Source organism: Canis lupus, chromosome 31, assembly GCF_048164855.1.
Source record: "Canis lupus baileyi chromosome 31, mCanLup2.hap1, whole genome shotgun sequence".
Lineage (NCBI taxonomy): Eukaryota > Metazoa > Chordata > Mammalia > Carnivora > Canidae > Canis > Canis lupus.
Genome location: NC_132868.1, coordinates 19,946,149 through 19,969,633, shown reverse-complemented (window position 1 = coordinate 19,969,633; position 23,485 = coordinate 19,946,149). Strand labels below are relative to the sequence as shown.

The following is a 23,485-nucleotide window of genomic DNA, read 5'->3' as shown; positions in this document are numbered from 1 at the left end:
ACATCATGTGATAACTGTGGAGCATGATGAGGACAGGATTGTATTGTCACCTCCCTGTTTGTGTATATTTGTCTGTGGAAATATCCTCAGATGATCTCATTTTCTTTTTTTGGGCTCTTGACATCGTATGATAAACATCTCTTCTGTGAATACCCAGAAAAACTACAGAAGGGTCTGTGTGCTCCACATACCTCCACTTGAGCGCATCGCTTAGATTCATCCATGTCTGTAGCAAAGTCATTTGTTGATAGATGAATAACAAAATTATTGTATCTTAGATATCTGATGAGGTAAAGGTTAAATATCCCAGCTCTCCTACTCCAAACATCCTAAGAGAAGGCAAGATAATGGATGACCTTTGTCACAATAAGAACATAGAAAATGTTAGAGACCCGCTTGGTGTTCAAGGAGACAGAGGTAGGGGCAGGGAGGACACAGGTCAGGGGATGACATCCCTCTGCCTCTGACGGGGCTGTGCAGTTCAAACTCCCCGCTCACCCCAGGTGAGCATCCCGTGTTTAAATGTGAAATGACCAAGCAGGTGAGAGGATCACAACACTGGCAACCAAATGGTGAAAAATTCAAAGTTGTGAACCATCCTGAACCTGGAGAATGGTGTTTACATGTGTGGTATCCTAGTGAAAGGTCTGATCTTTCTCTGGATAGAGTTGGAAAAAACCTGTTAACCCAATATATTTTAAACATGCGTTCTACAAGTATTTATTGAGTACTTACTATGTACCAGGCACTGAGCACACAACACTAAGTAAAACAGTCTCCATCCTCAAGGAAATTATGGTCTAAAAGGGAAGAGGCAACTACACAGGCAATGTAAATACTGTATGATGATACTTTGAATATTATTTGAAGGAAACACAGGAATATTGGTGGGGGGTGCAAAGAAAACGCACTGGAGCAGAGACCTTTGGGGTGAGAGAAGGTTTCCTGCCTGAAGGGGACATCTAAGCTCAGGTAAAACCCACATGAAGAGTACGACTTAGCCAGGTGAAGAGGAAGAGAAGCACATTCCTTACATGATGGATAATATGTGCAGGGGCCCAGCAGTGAGAGGAGCAGAACTGGGCAGGGTGGGGATCAGAAGTCAGCAGGAGAGAGGGTGCAGTGGCCTGGGTCCCCTAGAGGAGCCTAGTTGGCTGTGTTACGATGTGTAGACACTCTAGGAAAAGCTTTGAAGGAATGCCATCATCAGCTTGAGGTTTGGAGAGCCCACCCCAGCAGCGGGGTGGTCCATGAGGCAGGGCAGAGTGGATCAGGAGGCACTGGTGCCAAACAGACAAGAGATGGAGGTTGACCCAGGCAAGCTGGGCCTCTCTGGTCTCCTCCCCTCATCTTTTTCTCCATTTCTGTTCCCAGCAACAAGCCAATCTGATCCCGGGGTTGAACCTCAGCGCACTTGGCATCTTTTCAACAGGACTATCCGTGCTGCCTCCACCAGCAGGGCCCCGAGGAGCTCCCCCCGCTCCCCCTTACCACCCTTTCGCTGTAAGTAGCTCAGCATCCAGAGGTTTGCTCATGCTCTGGGCACCCCCAGGCGGCAGCATTACTCTGCTATGTTGAATGAGAGCTAAAGCTTTAATTTGGAGGCCATAATCATAAGTGATTGTAGGATAAATCCAACATTTCTTGGGACTTCTTCCTAATGGACAGATAAATATTATTAAACCATCCTCTGAATATGTGCTCTTACACAGTATATGGCATACCTAGGAAAGAAACTACAGTGCTAGCAAATTCACTAACTAGAAGTCTATTCGTTTATAAAAAGAAGATCTGTTAGCTCAAATAAGAATCTTCATGAATATTGTTCATATAAATGAAATAACAGGGTACCAGGATGACTCTTTCATATATATATACATATCTCACCTGTGTCTATAACTCAAATGCATCATATTTTATTAATAGGCAGTTTTTAAAAGAAAATAATACACAGCGTTTGTTTCTAAACACTTTGCACAATGCCTGGCATTTAGTAGGTTCTCAATAAGTATTTATTATTTGAGTCATAGTTAATAACAAAAGAAATGTGAATGTTTTGAGTTTTCTAATTGTTGCTTCCAAATACAAGCATTATAGATCAATACATTGTCAAATTTGGGTTCAGGATATTTGACAGCTTATTTTTTTTCACTCCTAATTCTTTTCTATACATATTGCTTATTTTTTAAGCAAACTTTCTTTCCTCCAATGTTTGTACTGTTTTGTTCGTCAACCTAATTCTTTGCAAACAACCTAATTACTGTAGCAAACACTCCTTTCTTCTGAGATGTGGTCTCTGGTGTAGGCATTGCTGTATGAGAATTCCTAGTAGCTTTTTGAGTTATCTGTAGAAACGAGATAAAGCCACTGTGCCCTATACTAAAACCAGAAGAGAAGCTGTTAGCTATCATGTGATAGCAGAATATTTTCTAAACTTGAAAATAAATTTTGACAGTTGAGAAGTTTCCTTTCATCTGAGATTTTTACTACAACAGTAAGATAACCATTTTACTAAAATAAGTTCTTCATAAAATAGATTTTACTTTCTTTATAAAGCTAAAAGCCGTGAACTTCTGATCTTGATCCCATAGACCAAGAGTAAATTCTAATCCAGAGCACATAGTTGCCCCAACTGCCTGCGACAATATGGTTCCCTGGGGTAGGTATCAGACATCTCCCTGAGGTAGCTGCAAAAGTGCAGGACATGGAGGTGGCCCTGACTTCCTGCCTATGTGGGACCTAAGACTGGCCCCTAAAGCCACACTTAGAGAATCTGAGGAGGATAGGGTAGGATGGGAGTGGTGGGCATGCTTTAAATACTTGTTTTCCTGTCATGTAGGCTTTCAGATTTCCAGGAACCTCTAGGGTATTTCTTTGCTTTTATGCATCACAAGCTAGTACTTTTGCTCTTGGCATCCAAAAGTCAGGAAGTCTCTGTACCTCCTCGTAGCTAGCTTACACATGCCAGGGTTGGTCTCTGACCTGAAGCTTTGGAAGCATATGTGTATGTATGAAAACTTATTCTTTATTATTTTCTGGTTAATGAAAGTAATATATGCATTGTATTTAAGAAGCAAATAATACAGAATTGTAGAAAATGCAAGTTGTTTCTCAATGTCGAAATAACCAGTGTTTGCATGTATATGGGTGTATATGTGTATACAATTTATATATATGCGTATATTATAACATATATTTAATATATATATATTTAAATTTTTCACTCTGCTGTGGAAATCCTTGTATATACATCTTGGCTCTTTTATCCAGTTATTTCCTTGGAATAAATTCCTAGAAATAGAATTTCTGAGCCTAAGGATGTATAAATTTTATACATAATGTATTATTATAAAATACATAAATGTTGATACATAATATATAAATTTTGATACATGGGGCAGCCCCGGTGGTGCAGCGGTTTAGCACCGCCTGCAGCCCAGGGCGTGATCCTGGGGACCCTGGATCGAGTCCCACATCAGGCTCTCTGTATCATGCCTGCTTCTCCCTCTGCCTGTGTCTCTGCCTCTCTCTCTCTCTGACTCTATGAATAAATAAATAAAATCTTAAAAAATAAATAAATAAATAAATTTTGATACATGAAAGATACACTAGTTTTCCTTCCTACCAGTGTGTGACAGGGATTTTTTTTCTCCCATACTCTTTATTACTCATGTAATTAATTAGTCCGTAAAATCTAATATTTTAAAATAAACATTTCTTTTGTTATTATGAGGCTCAACAGTTTTATTGGCCATTTTTCCCCTTCTAATGAATTGTCTCTCTGTGTCATTTGCCCATCAGTCTTTTGAGAGGCAGTACAGTTTCTAGAGACTGCTTGCATTTGCATCTCTGCACTATCACTTGCTATTTTTAACCTTGGGCAGGTGACTTAACCTATTTGCATCTTGATGACCCTGGTATCATGGGGTTGTTTTAAGGATTATTAAATAAGTTAAAACCTGCACATAAGGGCAGCCCGGTAGCTCAGTGGTTTAGTGCCGCCTTCAGCCCAGGGTGTAATCCCGGATCTCCGGGATTGAGTCCCACATCAGGCTCCCTGCATGGAGCCTGCTTCTCCCTCTGCCTGTGTTTCTGCCCACCCCCCTGTATCTCTCATTAATAAATAATAATAATAATTTTAAAACCACATAATTTCTATGTAAACATAGCTGCTATTGTTATTACCTTTATTTTCCATCTTTTTGTTAATGGTTTGTAACAGCCGACTACATATTAAGGCAATTAGCTGTTTGTTGTGTTGTAAATATTTTCTGTCATGCTGTCATTTCTCTTTGCCTTATTCATAGTATCTTGTGCCATAATAATTTAAAATACATATATTTTGAACAAGTTGTATAAAGTAAAATGTGGACATTTCCCTTCACCTGCCTTATCTTACCCAAATTTTATCCAACAACCACTCCCCAGAAGTATAGCACCTTTATGTTTACACTTTTAAAAAATTCTATCAGTATATGATCATATTATTCAAAACTATATGTAATAATGTCATACAGAATTCCATGGGTTTTTTGTTGTTGTTGTTGTTTTACTTATTATGAGCATTTTTTCATAGCTAGACTAATTCTCTTTAATGGCTACATAGTATTCCATTGTATGAATTTACTATAACTTTCCTTACCAGCACACTATTTTTAGACATTTGTTTTGTTTCCAGATTTTCTCTACTAAATGTAGTATCAAAGTAAGTATTCTTATCCATAAGTCTTGGCACAAATGTGTATCTGAAAGTAAATTCTCTAAGACTGGAATTATTGTATACAAGGGTATGTGCTAATTTACATTCTCCCAAATTTCCCTTCACCAGAATTCATGTAGAAATTTTTTAAGAAGTAAGGTAGTTAAATCTGTGATGTTTTGTGTGGATTCTGGCCTTTGCTGTCATGCTAAGGAAAAAAGTCTCCCATCCAAGACTGTAAAAATATCCTCCCATGTTTTCTTAATGTAAGTTTTAGTTGTTGGTTCTTGAGAATTGTTACTTGTATTTGTATCTGTAATCCATAGGGAATTTATTTTGATTAATAGTTTGACAAAAGAGTCTAATTTGATTATTTTCCCAAATGGATAGCCAGGTTTCCTGAAATCATTTTTTGAATGCTATACTATTTTTTATCACTCAGTTTAAAATTCCAGTTTGTCCTACACTAAATTCCCACTTAATCATCTGTCTGACTCTGTTCCATTCATCTCTTTGTCTACACTGTAACAATCCTGTCAGTTTTAACAGCAGGATTACTTTTTTCTCAAAGAATGAATTGGAAAGATGACCAACTTTTAGTATGCCTTGGAAAATTAAAGAATATGTAGGACTTCTCTGTTTCTTGAAGATTTGATAAGACCTATCCATAAAACATCTGGGCCACCACCTTTTATTTGCTTCACATAAACTTTTCAGTTTCTTATATGTTTTTTACTTAGTTGTGTTGATTTTTATTTTCCCATGAAAGTATTCATCTCATCTAATTTTCATATGTGTTGGCATAACGTGTACAGAGCAGGCCATTAGCCTTTAAAATCCCCAAACTTGGGGTGCCTGGGTGGCTAAGTTGGTTAAGCGTCTGCCTTCGGCTCAGGTCATGATCTTGGGGTCCTGAGATAGAGCCCCATGTCCGGCTGTCTGCTTAGTGGGGAATCTGCTGCTTCCTCTCCCTCTGCCTGCCACTCCCCCTGCTTGTGCTCTCTCTCTTTGTCAAATGAATAGATAAATACCCAGACTTGTGTATTACTCTCTTGTAATCCCTAGCATTGTATATTTGTGTTTTCTCTCTTTTTTATTTTTAAGGTTTTTTGTTGTTATTTCGTTTTTTGTTTTGTTTTGTTTGTGTTTTTTGTTTTGTTTTGTTTTGTTTTTTTTAATAAACACTACCCTCAACATGGGGCTTGAACTCACAACCTCAAGATCAAGAGTCTCGTATTCTACGGACAGAGCCCACCAGGGGCCCCTCTTTATTTTCTTAATCAAATTTGCTAGGGCTTTGTTTATTCTAAACTTTTAAGAAGTTAATGGTTTCTTTTCCATTATCTTGCAATTGTTTTCCATACTTTGTATTCAGACAGTGTTATCAGAGCATTTCTGATTTTTGTGGCCTTAAGTATAATCGGTTTTTTAATTCATGGGCATTTGGACAGATGTGCCTTCTCTGATGGGCTCAGAGTTGTGTTTATAGCTATAAAAGCGGGGTTCTAATTGGTGGCTCATATCATCTATATAATTGTTTTCATCCGTATGATGTTACGTGATGGAAGCACTTTGCTGTTTTCCCACTATGATTATGGTTTTGTTAAATTCTTTATTGTAACAAAGTTTGTTCAGGGTGTTTAAGTCAGCTCACTCTAGAAATAATCTGGAATTTTATTCCAAATTATTAAGCTTGCTTTCTTAATGAATACACAATCTCATAATCTACAGTTTAGGATTAACTAAACTGTAACTGGTTACTTTGCTCACTGCAGATGGTGTCTTGCGCTCCATATGCTCTCTCTTCTTCTTTTTTTTTTTTTTTGAGTTATTTGGGGCTTTTTTGTTTGTTTGTTTGTTTGTTTGTTTTGTTAATTTGTCAGGAATACTTCCTTAACCTTTTCCAGGAATAGTAGTACATAAGTAGCATAACTTCTAAACTTTTCTAGATTTGAAAATGCCTTTCTTTTCCCCTCACACATGAATGCAAGTTCAACTGGCTGTCTAGAAATTGTAGAGTCATAGTTCCTTTAGAACTCTGAAGACAGTACTTTTAGTATTTTGTTTTTCAGATTGGTGTGCTACCAGCCTGATTCTCTTTATTTTGTAGTTTCTCCTTCTAAGTTTTTTTGCCTTTTTTAATATTTTGCCTTCCCCATTGGAATTCAGAAATCTGAATCTTAGCCCTTTGGTCTGAAGACTCAGGTTTTTCTTTGGTTCAGGAAGATCTCTTGCTGATGTACTTCATGTTGGTATTCCGTTCCCTCCACTTCCATTTTCTCCTTCCGGAACTCCCATTTTATGGATCATACATCTTCTCTATTCCTGCCTCCTCATTCATTCATTCATTCATTTAAATTAAGTTTGCCAACATATAGTTTAACACCCAGTGCTCATTCCATCAGTTTCTTCTCTATTCTCATGTCTGGTTCCTGCTTTTTGTTTTGCATGGGTTGATCTTCCAGTGCACTGTTGGGTTAAAGGAGTGTCTTCTCGGCTATATATACAGCCTCTGTTGAGTGATTGCTTTCCAAAATCAATCTCAGTCTCTCCTTTATTTGTTTCTCATAGCCGTTTCTTATGCGTAAAGGAACTGTCATCTTGAATTTCACTAAGAAATCAAATGAGACATTTTTTTAAAAAGCTCTTCCTCTTTCTTGAATTAATTCACTGAGGTCATTTGTTTGCCTGTTCATCTTTGCTCCCGTCTTTCATGCTCCTGATTCGCTGTATATATCTAATGAATTTTAATTGTTTGTTCATATATTTAAATAAACTCAACAGAGGGCACATTAGAGTCCTTAGGGGAGTTCTTCCATAACATGAGCCATGGGCCTCACCCGAACCCATGAATTTGGAATGTTCCAGGTGGGGGCAGCGTTGGTTGTAGTGGTTGAGATCTTGGGCTGCAGAGTCAGACACAGCTCTGTGCTCAAATCTCAGCTCTGCCTCTTGCTAGCTTAACAATTTCTGGTTTTCGTCAGCTCCTAAGGTTGTCCCTTGACAACACCGAGGTGGACAAGCAGCTATTGTGGGAGGCCATTTGACAAGCTGGAGTAGAACAGTGTACCTTCTGAATCTGAGAGACTTCTGTCCATGACATTGACCCCTCTGCCCAAATCCACTCCCTCCCCGCAGGCCCAAGTCCACCTCCCCGGTTCCTAGGGAGAGCATCCACCATCTTTGCAATGTGGCATCAGTCTGTTTTCACACTAAAGTTGTTTCAGTATTTGAACGTAATTTGTATGCCTGACTCTCGCCCTGTCTACTACCCATTTCCCAGCCTCACTCTTCCGACCCTTGGATTTCTTTATGCTTCAGTGTATCACTTAAATCTGGCATCATGATGATGGCTATACACAGCAGCTTGGAACTAAGGATGCTGCATTTCTTCCAGGGAAAAGCTGGTCCAACTATTTATAATTCCCTTTTTAATTTTTACAAATGCACTTGGTATCTACTCCTCTACCCACACCCCAGCAGTCAAGCAGACAGGAAGAGCAGACACCAGTTTCTCTCAAACTGCGAATGTAACATGAACCAGTGGATAATAATGACCACACCGTCCTTGTTGCCTCTGTTGGCAGAGGGCAGGGTCACCTTTACTGTGACGTCCCTCGCCCCCTCCCCAGTGTCCTGATGCTTCTAAAATATTCAAAACTAAAGTAGGTTCTCCTTTGTAAAATAACTGGGAATCCTCAAACGGGGACAGTGTGAGGCCAACTGCCAAGTAGGGGGTGGAGTTCCATACCAGCCTCTCCCTTCCCTGAGCCTCTGGTTCATCTGATGGCTACAACCTGCTTTCCCTTCCCATTCAAGAGAACATTTATTGAAGTCATGAGTGGGTGATTTCTCTGATCATTATGACAAAGCCTGTTTTGAAAACCTTCTTCCATTTAAGATCAGGACTCCATTTCAGCTTGGGGGGTTGGGAAATAGTGTGCTGTAAGCCATACATTCCATTATGGTCAGTGCTCATTTACTACTCGTCATCCAGCCCATATAGCACCCAACCATAGATTCTTTATTCCTGTGACCTCCCTGAATGCCATGTTACATTATTCAGGGGCACCGTTGTACATAGGCTGTAACCCATGTTCAAAGCCAGGCCCACAACCTGCCTGCCTGTCGTCATTCGCAGCGGTCTTCTATTACTTGCTTTTCAAATACTGGCCTCTTTTCTAGTTTTCAAGAGGCCAACCCCTTTCCTGGCTCAGCATCTATATGAACACCGCTTAGAAGGTCCAGTGCCTTATGTGGGGTTCTGTCCTCACCGTGGGTCCCAGCTCAGAGGCCACCTCCTCCTGGGAGGTGAAGATCTAACCCAAGTGGTCAATGCTCACCCAAATCTACCACTTGGGTTAGATCTGCAGTTGGTACAGTGTTTATGCTGAGAGTGTGTGAACTCAGAATAGGAGCCACAGTGTGGCCGGTCTACTCTTGGTCTCAGAATTTTGGGAAGAAAAGGTAAATAACAATTGAGAAGCATTGCTGCTCTGAGGCCTGATGCAAAAAGGCTGTCCTGCAAGACGAAGGGGGAAGAAGCATCCTTCCCCAGGGCAGAACTTTGGGCAGAAAGCCACAAGCATTCTCCCCTCACCTTCCATGGCTCAGGACAGGGACCTGCGTGAAGGGTCTGGAACTGAACTCTCTTCAAGGAAGGGGCAGGACCAGGAAAGCCTGCACTCAGCTTCCAGGGAGATGTGGAGATCGCCCGGAGAATGCTGATCTCGTAGCCCCCTCTTGTGGCTATGAGCTATCACTGTAGTCTCTTTCTGAGACATTGAGAGCAAAGGTTCCCTCCCCTGAGCAGAGCTCTGTAGGCACCTCAGGTACCCCTGGGGGAGGCCTCCCCCCCCCACCCCCGTGTCCATACCTCCTTTCCTCTGAGGCCAGAAGTCCACTGTCCAGCTCAGATAGGAAGACTGTTTCATTTTGTCCCTAGTGAGACATAGGGCGAAGTTGTGATTTGGAGCTCAGAGTCCAGCTGGAGATCTGGGAGACTGAGAACACCATGAAATTTGTTTAGGAGCCATCAGGCAAAAGTTAGTGTCTGACCAGCGTCAGAAACCTACAAGGTCATCTTGCAGGTTGGGTCCACAGGCATCGGCTCCATGGTGACCTGCCTTCCTGTGACAGGCATGCCTACGTTTTTGTGACCTTATGTCAGATGCACTTAACTAGACCACACTGATGCACTCAGCATCCTGCCTATAGGAATATATGAAATCAAACCTCTTCCTGTCATACAGGCCTGCTGTGAGGATTAAGACTCTATGAATAAAGTCTCTAGCACAGTGCCTAGTACACGGTAGGTATTCAGTAAAAGGCAGCTTTTTTAAATGTTATTTTCTTGGAGCTTCTGGGTGGCTCAGTGGTTGAGTGTCTGCCCAGGGTCCTGGGATCGAGTCCCACGTCGGGCTCCCTGCATGGAGCCTGCTTCTCCCTCTGCCTGTGTCTCTGCCTCTCTCTCTCTCTCTGTGTATCTCATTAATAAATAGAATCTTGAAAAAATAATAATAAAATGTTATTTTCTTAATAGTTCTGTTGTTTTCTGTGTACATCTACCTTCCTGTACCCACACACACACTCACACACGATGCTGATTATTCACTCAATTTCTTTCCTTCCTTTCCCAACCTCTTTCTCAAAGTTCCTCCATCCTCAATCTTGTCATTCCTTCCGAAATTCTCTAAGGGAGCTCATGGCCCCAGCTTCCCGGGAGCACATTCACTGGCTACGTCCTGATAGTGTCCCACATCTCTGTGCCTTGTGGTCCCATCAGGACTTCCCACTGGGCCTGCCCATCTGAGGGAGGGCAGGTTAAAGGAGTGTGTGTGCGCCCTCACTCCCACGGTGGCAAGTTCCTGGGGCCTCAGCGGCCAAAAACCCAGCCCAGCGCTCCATGCTGCGGAGGGGGTGGGGGTGCAGCAGAGATCTGAGCTGCCGATGGGCAGGTGCAGACGTGCCGGTGCGAGGAGCCTGTGCTGTGTGCGGGAGTCTTGCCTCCCTGCGTGGGGAGTGTCCCCGTGAGCACCAGCTGACTGACCAACTGTTTCTTTCCTGCTGCAGACCCACTCCGGATACTTCTCCAGCTTGTACCCCCCTCACCAGTTTGGCCCGTTCCCACACCACCACTCCGTAAGTGTCCCCCCAGGACCGCCCCCTCTGCCACTTTTTCCCTGTCCTGTGGTGGGCGCCCCAAGGGCCTTGGCAGACTGACCGGCAAATGTTCCTGGTGTGAGTCACCCCAGGAGCGACACAGCATGGGGTATCACACATCAAACTACCCCAGCATCGGGGCGCGCTGACAATCTTCAGAGCGCCGATGCGTCCCGTGCAGCCATCCTGCCGATGCTTACAAACCCAGAGGTGGCAGGAAGCCGGCACGTGTGAATGATCAAGAGGCCAAATTAGGAGGCAGTGTCGAGCCGAAGAACAGTTTCCAAATGTCTCTGAGGAAAGTCTAACAGTGGGAGTCGTGTCATTCCCACAGACCCCTGGAGCGAAGACCCCTGGTAGCCTTGCCCACGTCTCTCCGGGCTGTCACCAGGCGGCCTGGTCAGGGCAGATTTACTTGTTATCTTTTGAACACGAGGCCACTCTGGTGAAAATACCATTTGTGGCTCCCAGGTGCCGAGTAGCTTCCCATTCTTCCTCACCAGGTGCCTCGGGACTCCGTCCTCAGGCCAGGGATATATTTAATAACGGTTTTACCTCTTGGATAGAGACCCAGGAGCGGTACATAGCACATTTGTTTGTGGCAGAAAACCTGTGAACAGGCCACTTTCTGAATCCAGCAGACTCCAAGCTGCTCAAGAGGTCTCACTGTTCAGGTTCATTCCTTAGGCTTCTCGCCTGCAGAGCCCTAGAGCACAGGGGAATTGCATGCACCATTGTGGCCATTTCCTTGGGCATTGGGGCCGTCAGAGCACATGGCTCGTGGTAGATGCTCGGTTCCTGCCTGCCGAGCACCTGAAGGCACAACCCCAGTGGGAATGACATCTTGTCTTCTGTCGCCCTTCCAGTATCCAGAGCAGGAGATTGTGAATCTCTTCATCCCAACCCAGGCCGTAGGTGCCATCATCGGGAAGAAAGGGGCGCACATTAAACAGCTGGCTAGATTCGCTGGGGCCTCCATCAAGGTAAAGCTGCTCTCGACAGCCACCCTCTTCCCTCACCAGCCCCCCGCCCCGCATCCCCGTTCCCTCTGCTGCTCCTGGGCCACGCTGATTCCAGGGGCAGGAGCCCGCGGGGTCTGGCCAGTTAATGCCATCGCCTCTCCTCTTTAGCTCTCTCCTTCCTTTCTCGTTTAACTGATGATGAAATTGGAAAAATTATTAGTAACACCTGTAACACCTAAGGCAACCCCGTTCTCTTTGGGCTACTGCAACCCTCTTCTCAAGAACTGTAAATGCGCAGACAGGCTGGGGCCTTTCCCGAGCCAAGGGGGCTACGCCAGCAGAGCCTTGTTTACATTGTGCCCTTATCAGGGTTTTGATGCTTTAATTAGTCTCTGCTTCACACACCCCTGAACCTCAAGAAAATAGTTTGAATGAAAAACTCTTTGGAAAGCGATAACACTGTAGATAAACAAAAGCTGGGGACACAGCCCGACAGGCAGCCCTGGGACGGAACAGCAGCTCAGGAAGGAAGGCCCCTTGATTTATGGGAATGGTCGCGAGTGGCAGTGGCAGTTACGCGCCCACATCCTGCCCCTTCGGGCGCCCTGTGAAGAAGCGTCCCGGGAGCTGAAAGGGAAGGATTCTTCGACCCTGGTCCTGCTCCAAGCCCAGCTATCGGCTCTGACTCACAGACAGAATGCTGAGCACGTCCCAAGCCTCATGAAACACTTTAGAAAACAGAGTTTCCGTTGTTACGTAAAGTAATTTGCTACCATGGGACAACCCGGAATTCCGAACGAGAAGTCTCATGACTTGGAGAGAAAGAATGCTTGCACTTTCTCCTCAAGAAGAGCTGGAATTTCTCCCACAGCAAGTGTGCTGGAGGAAAGCAAAAACAAAACACTCTGAGTAGCACAGAATGAGGATTGCCCTGAGACCACCAAGGAATTCTGTTTAGAAAAGGCATTTCTCCTGTTACCTGCAAAGTGTAGAACCTGGGCGGGAGCCCCGAGGGGCGGGTGGCCCGCAGCGTGGAACACGGAGGCCTCTGCTCCCAGCAGGCTTGTGGCAGGTGGGACCCCGGCCCACGAACGGGACAGGTATGCTGGGCTGGTTGCCTGTCCCCCCGCCCCCCGCCCCAGTGTCCAGTCCTGTGGCCTGAGAGGCGGTGGAGACCGAACTAGATGATTTCGACCACAAGGGGCTTGAAGGATCGTGACATCACATCCTCCCTGTATCCCTTGAGAAGAGTGGGACTTAGAGAGTCACGGGGACCAGGCTGAAGCACACAAGTGGCAGGACCCGCTGTGACCTCATCCGCTGCCCTGCAGGGTTCTGAGCCCCTGCTGGGCTGGCTGCAGCAGCAACTCTCCATGTAGTGTTGCCCGTGAGGAACCGAGGCGCAGAGGGTTTCATTAACTGTCAGAGGCCACAAAGGTAAAGAATGTGAGAGCCGACATCCAACCAGGTGACCCAATTTCCAGTCCAGGGTTTTTGCCACCAGAGCCACCAGAGCCCTACAGTGGAATCATTCCCAACAGGCCTAGAGGAGATAGGAGAGAGAGAGAGCACTCCCTTGGGCATCGCCCTACAGCGTCCCCACTGCCCATCCATATCCCGACAAGGTTGAGTGGTGGTATGTCACTTTGCTCACGACCTCTGTGATGGGCAGAGCCAGCAGGGCGGGACCAGGGGGGCAGAAAGGGCTCTGCAGGCTGGTCAGGCCCAGTCAGCCTTTATGTTGCACCGACCACCTGCTTCATCAGCACCCTGCTCCTTCTCTGGCCCCTGCCTCTGTGCATAGCAATGAAGGAGAGAAAACCAGGGAAGCCAAGTATTTGTGAGAAAAATTTCCTGCTTTTAAAAACCAGTCTGGTTTTTGTTACTTTCAACAGGACTCTAAAGCATTTTCTCTACAGCAAAATGTATAATCTCACTACAAAAAACCCTCCGTTCTTGCTTTGTCAGCCTTCAGGGGGCTGCAGCAAGAGGCACATTTGATGCTGCCATTTCAGGCAGAGAGCTGTACACTAGTGGGAGCTGGGGGGGGTGAGCAGAGGGGAGGTCGGGGAGGTGCACCCCCAGATGCTCTGGTTACAGACGGAGCTGGGCTCCTGTTGCTTGCCTACCCTGGGAGCATCAGGGCAGCAGGCTTCAGAATGCCACACGAACTCCTGGCCCTCGCTCCAGCCCCTGCTTACCTCTGGGCCCCATTTGCCTCAGTCATGATAAGGTGGGGTCCTCCTCCCTGGTGCTCTCCCGGTGGAACGTCATTCCAAACCCCAGGAGCACACGAGTAGCTCTTAGGCTTGTGGTCTGGGCTGGTGAGCGTCAGAGGAGAGACGGGGTGTTTGTTTCAGACTCTGAGCAAGGCAACCAGGAGTCACTGGGAGGCGCACAGCGATGGCAGCAGGGATTTGGTCAGCGTAAAGCATGAATTAGCCCTTTAGCCCCTCTGGGTTTGGGTGGGTAGGGTGGGAACCACCATGTCCATGCTCCAGTCCCTCTCGTCTCCTCTTTGAGATAAGGGCCAGACTTAATGCCAACTGTGGATCCAGAAATAGAGGCAGGCGTTTCTGCCAGTGGTCTCAAGGACCAGTCTGTGTGACCTGCTGGGAGGACACTGTGATCTTTGCTTTTCAGCAGAGGATGCTGCCCTACACAGTTGAAGGCTGGCAGGTCGTCTGCCCATGTAAGGGAAGTCCTCCCAAGGAGCTCAGGGCTTGGGGACCTGTGCCTCACGTTCATCCTCATGCTGCAGTGTCAGAGCCAGAGCCCCCAGGAAGATCTCTGATTCCAGAGCACACCTGGGATGCGTCATCACTACAATGTTGCAGCGGCCGTACGGTACCTGAGGCTCACGGATGGAGCCTGGCCTTGGCCGTGGGCTAGAAACTAACCCCCGTGGAGTTGGAGGTCTTTGCGGGGCAAGGGGGGCACGTCTGAAGCACAGCCGTTGGTGGTGACTTACATCATCAGTCTCAGGATGGTACCTCTCCTGAGCCGCTGGCTTTTTCTGACTTTAGGAACACTGTGACCCTGTAAATGAAGTTTCTTTTATTGATTTTGTTCTTCTAAGCTTAAAACTGACTCTGCGGCCCACCTGAGGCACGTGCATAGGACCTTATGAGATGCATTTACATACTAACCTCACTCCTGGCTCATTTCTCAATGTCTGGAGTACCTTTAACTCATTTTACTTTAAATTAACTTTAGCTTTTGCTACGACATATTTATTTTCAAAGCTACCTTCGTGGTTTTTGGAACAAGGCGGGCTATACAGAGAAGAATCTGTAATGAGGCTCTAACAAGACGTGCTTGCCTGTCATGTGAGCTGTGTTACAAGAGACCTAGACTCACAAATGGCGAGAGCTAGAGGGGGCGTTGAGCTTGCCGGGGTTCACCTTCATGTTTCACAGATGAGGAAACGGAGTCCAGGGAGGGGAGGGGTTTGCAGAGCGGACATTGGGACCCAGGTGTCCTTGCCCCTCACTCAGTTCCTGTGCCCTGGACAAGCTGGTGCTAGCTACCTGTGCTCTAGCTCAACTGTCCCTTGCAGCCAACCGCCTCTGTGAGTAGAGTTAGAATCCGGGCACCTCTCCTGCAAGCTGGCTGCACAGTAGTGGTCTGTGGACTAGCCGTTCCTCTGCTCTGGGGCCTGGGTCGGGTGGCGGAGCCCACAGCTCCTCTTCCTCCTGACTCCCTTGGGAGGCCTGTCATTGCCTGTGCTCAGGGTCGGGACAGGCAGTAACTACTTGGCCTGCCTCCAAGTCTGCCTGGGTAGCCGAAGACCCAGATTTGATGCTGGGCACCATGGTGGTCACTTCCTAATACCCAGAGTGGAGGCAGCAGGGGCAAAGGCAGAAGCCCCATCATCCCCTGGCTAGGTATGTGCGCCACGCACCCAAACAAGAGAGGGGTCTGGGGAGCACAGCCTGGCAGCAGCACTTTCCTCTTGCCTTGTAAACTGCAGATTGCCCCAGCGGAAGGCCCAGATGTCAGCGAAAGGATGGTCATCATCACCGGCCCACCGGAAGCCCAGTTCAAGGTCAGTACCAAGGGCCACCTGGGCCCCACAGTCGTAGAGGGCCTTACGCAGGCAGCAGCCACCTCAGAGGCATGTTCAGGACTGTTCTTTGGGAGGCCCTGCCTCCGCTGCCCTTCCTGCTGCTGCTCACTGGTCTCAGACTCACCCTGTCTCACCTCCCTCCAGGCTGTTCCATTTGGAGCTCTCCTTCCCTTCTCTTCCATGGAAAAGTTGATTGTCTGTCAGTACCCACTTCAGGTGGTGCCCCTCTGGGGTATCTCGGCCTCCTGAGCCATGGTTTGGAGGACAGGTGTCTCAGACTTCTTGAGTCACTTATACCTTTCAGGCTACGGGGGCCTAACCATGGGGTGTCAGGGGACATAGCAGGAATTTGTTGGATGTTGTTTGGTGAGGTGCATTTTTATTTTCGCCCTTCTCCTAGGGAAATTAGAAATTGAGTTTTCTGAAAGTCAGGAACATATTTATAAAAGGATAGTCCTTATCATTAAAAATATTTAGGACTTGGGACGCCTGGGGAGCTCAGCAGTTGAGTGTCTGCCTTCGGCTCAGGGCATGATCCCGGGGTCCGGGGATCGAGTCCCACATTGGGCTCCCTGCATGGAGCCTGCTTCTCCCTCTGCCTGTGTCTTGGCCTCTCTCTGTATGTCTCTTATGAATAAATAAGTAAAATATTTTTTAAAATATTTAGGACTTGAAAGGAAAACATTAACCCTTCAACTCACGAGTAGATCAATGAAATGTGGTCTATCCGCTCAATAGGATGTTAGCTATAAAAATTAGTGAAATTCTGATGCATGCTGCACCTGCTTCATCAGCACCCTGCTCCAGTCCAGTGTTTTTTCCACCAGAGCCTAAAATTCACTGGGAATGATTCCGGTGTGGACGGATCTAAAAAACAATACACCAATAACTCCTGGAGTGTACACTTGAAAATGATGAATTTTAGGTGATATAAATTGTATCTCAATTTTTTAAAGGCTTTTTTTTTTTAAAACCATAACCTCACAGGTGCACTGGTTCTGGGGTTAAGACATCAAAAAGCAGCCACACTGCACCACGCACCTCGCCTCCATCCTTCGGTTTCCATGGGCATAAACATACTGTGGGGGGAGGAAATGAAGAATGCCCCGCACAGGTTCATTCAGCCCAACATTTGTAGGTGCTAGGGAGACAGAAATCAGGCCTCATTGCACCCCAGCCCCACACAGAGGGCTTCCTCGAGGCCGCGGTCCCCTGCATGTTGCTTGGAGGTGGCAGGAGCAGCACTAGGTCTCTGAAGGAGGGAGCAGGGCACGCAGCTTCCCCGTGTCCAGCCCCACGGAATTTGGGGCTGAGGCTGCGCAGGGCCTGGGCTCGCTGGTTCGAGCAGCAGCACACAGGTGTGCAGACTGGCAGCCCAGACTCACCGGTCATGCCCTCCTCTCTCAGGCCCAGGGGCGGATCTTTGGGAAACTGAAAGAAGAAAACTTCTTTAACCCCAAGGAGGAGGTGAAGCTGGAAGCCCACATCAGAGTGCCCTCTTCTACAGCTGGCCGGGTGATCGGCAAGGGCGGCAAAACCGTAAGTTTGCTCTGAGCTGGCTTCATCTCCTGGGCTGATTCCCTGCCCCAGCCTAGCCTAACTTCCCTCAGACCTCTGTTGGCTCTTCAAGGATGTGACTCGGAGCGGAGGGCCCCAAATCCTTGGTGCCGAGCCAGGCCACCAAAAACACCAGGGTTCTTTCTGCACCCAGAAATACGGCATCTCAGCTACATGCTGGAAAATGAAGCTCCCTACTCCCTAAAGATGACAAGGAGGCTGCCTCCTGCCCCCTTCAAGCCCACACCCAACAGCAGCAGGAAAATAACAGGGAATGGAGCCCCCTCCAGAGTGTATGTCCTTCTCTGAATTCATGCTGAGAGGCCCGTGGGGCCTGATATCCTACACTCTCCTCTGACTTTTCAGACTCTCCTTCCTGTAGATTCTGTCTTTGGTTCCCCAAACCTGCCCATCTGTTACAGGGGACCTAGTTTCTCAGTTGGGTGGTGGGTGAGAAAGGAAACATAAAAAAAAAAAAAAAACACAGCTTTTAACCTGAAGGTGGCAGCAACACAAAGTCATTTGAAAATGCCAGAGAATTAACTCTGAAGCTTGTAGGAACCAGCAGATAGGCTGTCAGACATGAGACATACCCACCTGGCGGGGATATGACCGCCCCCAGAAGTTCCCATAAAGCCTGTGCACGCTAGCAGAGGGACCGTGTGGAGTGGCAGGCATATGGGGACCTCTAGAGTCATAGGTGCGCACATGCACGTACCTGCTGTTTTCTTTATGCGGAAGCTCTTATCAAGGACTCAAAGCCAAGTTCTAGATATAATGAGTCACCTTTTATACCGAAGAATAGAACCCAATGGCTTACAGATTATTCCCCATATCCAGGAATGTAATCAGCATCCAAGGGCACACACACTGGCTTTGGATAAGCTAGGATACAATAAGAAGAGGGCAAACAGCCATCCTGAGCCCTTGGATCCCCTATTTGGTCATTTTAGAACCAGTCACTGAATTCTGTGTACCCCCCCATCTCCGCCCAGAGACTGTCAGCTGTCCACGAGCACTTGGCAACCCCACCTGGGTGTTCAGCACCCCGGGGCCAGGGCCTGGGCTGAGCCCCGGTGCAGTGTAGGCTGGTTGAGGCTGGGGAGGAGCGCCGGAGAGCAGGAAGGGGGGGCCATAGGGGACAGAGGAGCAGCAGGGTCGCTGTGGGACTGGAGAAAAACTAACAATTCGAAGGTAGAAGGAAGACTTGGAGGCGGGGGTGCAAACGAAGAGTGGGGCTCAGAACAACGCCTGATTAGAAAGGAGAGCTTACTCTGGTGAGTCAGAGGTGGTGTGGGCTCCTGGCTCGCCTGGAGAGTGTGTCCAGGAGGGATTTTCCTTCCTGGATGATGGCAGAGCCCGGGTCCTTGGAGCATGTGCAGGAACCTGCTGAGGGGAATTCCAGAATAAAAATTCAGCCCCAGGGGGGCTCCAGGAGTCGGGGCGCCCAGTGACTGTCCCCCACCCCCCAGGCTGAAGGAAAGGCGAGTAGCTCTCCCCTGTCCACTTCCTCCTGAACCACTCTCTCCCTTCCCAGGTGAATGAGCTGCAGAACTTAACCAGTGCAGAAGTCATCGTGCCTCGTGACCAAACGCCAGATGAAAATGAGGAAGTGATCGTCAGAATCATTGGGCATTTCTTTGCTAGCCAGGTACCTGTGCTGTGAGGGTGTGGTCTCTCCTACCAGTCACTTTCCAGCTCTCTAAGCTATTGGTAGCCTGTCAGGTAGTCACGGGCCCTGCACACAAACACACACACACACACACACACACACACCCCTGTGCCACCCCCCCACTCCTGCACCCCCCACCCCCCCACCCCCACAGGTGGACCTCCCCGTGCTCTTCAGGGACTGCCTACAGGGCAGGGACAACTGCTCCACCCCTTCTCACCTCGGCTCTCCCCAGGCCCTCCCCAGGCCCTCCCTAGGCTGCTAGAGGAGGTCAGGGCCGAGCCTAGCACTTGGAAGACAAACCCAGCACATCTCCAGCCCCCCGCAGGGCTAGAGCATTGCCCCCCTCCCTTTGCTGCCCCCTTAGGCCTCAGTCACAGCCTTCCCCTGCTGGGAACCACATACCAGCAAGGACCCACCCAGGGGTCCCCAGTCAGGCTCTGAGACCCTGAGCGGGGACCAGCATCGCAATGGGAAGGGTTCAGCTCGCTCACTGCAGGAGCCCACCTCCCCGTGCCATCCAGGCCGGGGCTCCTCCCTTTCAGTTGGGGACCTGTGACCCAGTGCCATGTGGCCTGGTTCTGTTCGAGGCCCTCGCGTGTTGGGTCTGGGGACAGAGCAGTCCCAGCCCCTGCGCCACCCCAGTGAGGGCCACCCAATCGCACAGTAAAGCTGCGCCCGAGTGCCCGGCGTGCTCTGTGCCGGAGGCGCCCTGCCCTCAGAGCCCCGGCCGCACCCCCTCTGCCTCCTGCGTCCCAGGCCTCCTGGACCCGAGCGCAGGTGTGGGGTGAGGGGCTCGCTCAGCTGCACAGGGCAGAGGGTCTGGGCCACTTCTCGGTTCCTCCGCACCCGTTTCCTGTCCATCCGGCATCACACTTCCATTCTTCCTAAAGGGCTCCAGGAGGGGGGTGCGGGGCAGCCCTGAGGGCCGAAGTGTGTGTAGTGGGAGGGGGTGCGGTCCAGCTCTGCGAGGCCCCCTGGCACTGGCTCCCTGGCTCTGCCTCCTGGCCTGCAAGTACACAGAAGCTTCTGGGGTCCCATGTCTTTCTCCCACAACCAGCTGCCTTGGGGTAGGGGTGGGGGGCATGGGGACCCTGCATTTTACTTCAGGCAGAAAAGGCCCCCAGAGTGAGGGCCTCGACAGGCAGATGACGCTTCTCTGAGCCTCCCGCTTCCTTCCCCCACGTCCCAGCCCCACCCTCCGGGCCCCACCGCTTGTCCTCAGAACCGGGTTCCTTTTTCTCCCCTGTCCCCTCCTCTCCCTTGCTGCAGACTGCCCAGCGCAAGATCAGGGAAATTGTACAACAGGTCAAGCAGCAGGAGCAGAAATATCCTCAGGGAGTCGCCTCACAGCGCAGCAAGTGAGGCTCCCAACAGGCACCAGCAAAACAACGGATGAATGTAGCCCTTCCAACACCTGACAGAATGAGACCAAACACAGCCAGCCAGCTCGGGAGCAAACCAAAGACCATCCTGAGGAATGAGAAGTCTGCGGAGGCGCCGGGGACTCTGCAGAGGCCCTGAGAATCCCCGGGGCCCGGAGGGAGGGGGGGGGTCAGCCCGGTCCCCGGCCGGCCTCCTGCCTCCCCCAGGGCCTCTGCAGGCTTCCCAGCCATCCACTGCACCATCCACTCGGATCTCTCCTTAACTCCCACCACGCTATCCCTTTTAGTTGAACTAACATAGGTGAACGTGTTCAAAGCAAAGCGAAATTCACACCCTTTTCTGTTTGTGGAAATTGTCTCTGTACATGTGTGTACATATTAGAAGGGGAAAGATGTTAAGATATGTGGCCTGTGGGTTACACAGGGTGCCTGCAGCGTTAATATATTTTAGAAATAATATATCAAATAACTCAACTAACTCCAAGTTTTAATCAATTAATTTTTTTTTCCTTTTAAAGAGAAAGCAGGCTTTTCTAGACTTTAAAGAATAAAGTCGTTCTTTGGGAGGTCTTAATGGTTTAGTAAGGAGCTTCGAGACCACCCACACAAAATTCACCCGAGGGAAATCTCGAAAGGACACTCACGGCAGTTCTGGATCACCTGTGTATGTCAACAGAAGGGATACCGTCTCTCTGAAGAGGAAACTGTCTCTCTTCATCCCTGTCTAGCTCACACACCCATTTCTCTTTGCTTCACAGGTTTTAAACTGGTTTTTTGCATACTGCTATATAATTCTCTGTCTCTCTCTGTTTATCTCTCCCCTGCCTTCTCTCCCTCCCCTCCTCCTCCATTCCCATTCTTTTCAATTCCCCCATCCCTCATCCCTCTGTCTCAATTCCCAGTATCTACGCACCCCCCAGGCAAAGCAGTGCTCTGAGTATCACATCACACAAAAGGAACAAAAGCGAAACACACAAACCAGCCTCAACTTACACTTGGTTACTCAAAAGAACAAGAGTCAATGGTACTTGTCCTAGCATTTTGGAAGAAGAAAACAGGAACCCATCAAACCAACCAACCAAACAAAGAAAGATTCCACAAAGAAAGAATGTATTTTGTCTTTTTACATTTTGGTGTATAAGCCATCAATATTCAGCGAAATGATTTCTTTCTTTTAAAAAAAAAAAATGTGGAGGAAAATAGCAATTTACACGAGGTCGTTGGCCCAGGGCGTTAAATTTACAGATTTTTTTAAACGAGAAAAACACACAAAAAAAAGCTACCTCAGGTGTTTTTTACCTCAGCACCTTGCTCTTGTGTTTCCCTTAGAGATTTTGTAAAACTGATAGTTGGAGCATTTTTTTATTTTTTTAATAAAAATGAGTTGGAAAAAAAATAAGATATCAACTGCCAGCCTGGAGAAGGTGACAGTCCAAGTGTGCAACAACTGTTCTGAATTGTCTTCCGCTAGCCAAGAACCTATATGGCCTTCTTTTGGACAAACCTTGAAAATGTTTATTTAAAAAAAAAAAAAAGATGACAAAGAAAAACAGAGAGAGAAAATATTGGAGATGTCCTGAATTTCAATAGGGTACGCGCCATTAGGGCTTTTTGCGCTAAAGGATGAACATGTACTGGTTTATGTGAACAAGCCATTTTACCACCAGACTGCAATGCCAGTTTCCTCTACTGCAAACAGTGTTCTGTGACAAAAACAAACAAAAACAAAAAAAATGAAATATATCCAGCTAACAAGATCCTGGTGTCTCGGTCTCTTATTTTACTAAGCATCGCCCATCCCAAAGTGTCGACAGAGTTTTCCAGCTCTGGGGGACTTAGGGAAGATGGGCAGCAGATAGAGTCAGGACTGGGAAGCCACCCTGAGGAGGCAGGCTTCTCCAGGAAGCTATCTGGGAGGAGCTCAACTAGGTCAGTGGTGCTCCACGCCTGGTCCCCAACTAGCAGCATCAGTATCACCTGGGCACTTGTTGGACATGCAGATTCTTGGGGTCCACCTTGAGTCAGAAATCCAGAGGGACCCCGCAGTCTGCTTCAGCAAGCCCTCTGGGTGATTCCTGAGTGTGGCAGAGTTTGACAGCCACGGAACTGGAGGGATGAACTGACAGCATATCGAGGTAGGTAAGACTAGCCCCTGTCTTTAAGGAACTTGAAGCCTGGCCTGGAAAGGTTTGGTTTTTTTGTGGGAGAATAAATAGGAGGGGCTAACACGGGTGGCAGTTCAAGGGAAGAGGTGCTCGTCCCTCCCCAGAAGCCCCGCTGTAAGTATCCCAGGAGATCGGAGAAGGCAGGGGCGGTGGGGAAGGGTGCTGAGCTGGACACTCCCACGGATGTGTGGTAAAAGGGTTGGACAGGAATGGGTCCATTTGTGAGCCCTTGTTCATAGACCTGTGGGGTCTACTGGAGACGGATGCTAAAAGTCCAAGCAATCAGAGGAATAACGAGGTGATACTTGATTGCCAGAGGTGACCAGTCAGGCTTTTTGGGGTGACCATTCATAGCACAGCAAGGACAGCTGGAATGGAAGTGATGGGATCACAGAGTAGCCACATTCCCCTTCTAACTCTCAGGCCTCCTAGTTACTTAAAATATCTTCCTCACTGATGTCCCATCCCCATTCCTGATTTCTCATAAGTCTGATTTCTTCTGTGATGAAACTTCTGAAGTTTCTGCAGGTAGATGCCAGCTGTTCCTCTGCCTGTGGTTGGCAATGAATACGGGCAGAGACAGACTACCCGTTCCTGTGGCCATTGTAAGTCCTGGTACCCCTCCCTCCTCTTCCCTTTAGGACTCCAGCCCACTGCCCTCTCCGTGACAAACACACCACAGCTTGATGGGCCGAGAGAAGCTGCAGGGCTCCTGGCAACCAGGGTTATTTCTGAAAGCTGTGCCCTGGGTTGAGGTGTCCTTGTCAAGATGAACAGAGAAACAGCACATCTTTAAAGGTAGGGCTTTAGACAG

The 23,485-nt window shown here is 48.0% G+C and overlaps 1 protein-coding gene across 6 annotated transcripts in view; it reads left to right on the top strand.

Moving 5' to 3' along the window:
* The window catches only part of IGF2BP2 (insulin like growth factor 2 mRNA binding protein 2), a 155,607-nt gene extending 133,344 nt beyond the window's left edge, over positions 1 to 22,263 (top strand). For 3 of the 6 annotated variants that reach the window (XM_072807722.1, XM_072807726.1, XM_072807727.1), the window contains 7 exons: positions 1,375 to 1,503; positions 10,772 to 10,840; positions 11,728 to 11,844; positions 15,797 to 15,871; positions 17,300 to 17,431; positions 18,987 to 19,100; positions 21,409 to 22,263. In XM_072807722.1, coding sequence (XP_072663823.1) covers positions 1,375 to 1,503; positions 10,772 to 10,840; positions 11,728 to 11,844; positions 15,797 to 15,871; positions 17,300 to 17,431; positions 18,987 to 19,100; positions 21,409 to 21,543 — 771 coding nt within the window. In that variant the 3' untranslated portion in view covers positions 21,544 to 22,263. Of the gene's footprint in view, positions 1 to 1,374; positions 1,504 to 10,771; positions 10,841 to 11,727; positions 11,845 to 15,796; positions 15,872 to 17,299; positions 17,432 to 18,986; positions 19,101 to 20,393 lie in introns of all 6 variants that reach the window. The other 3 variants (XM_072807723.1, XM_072807724.1, XM_072807725.1) reach the window with 3 other exon arrangements.
* Positions 22,264 to 23,485: the final 1,222 nt, after the last annotated feature.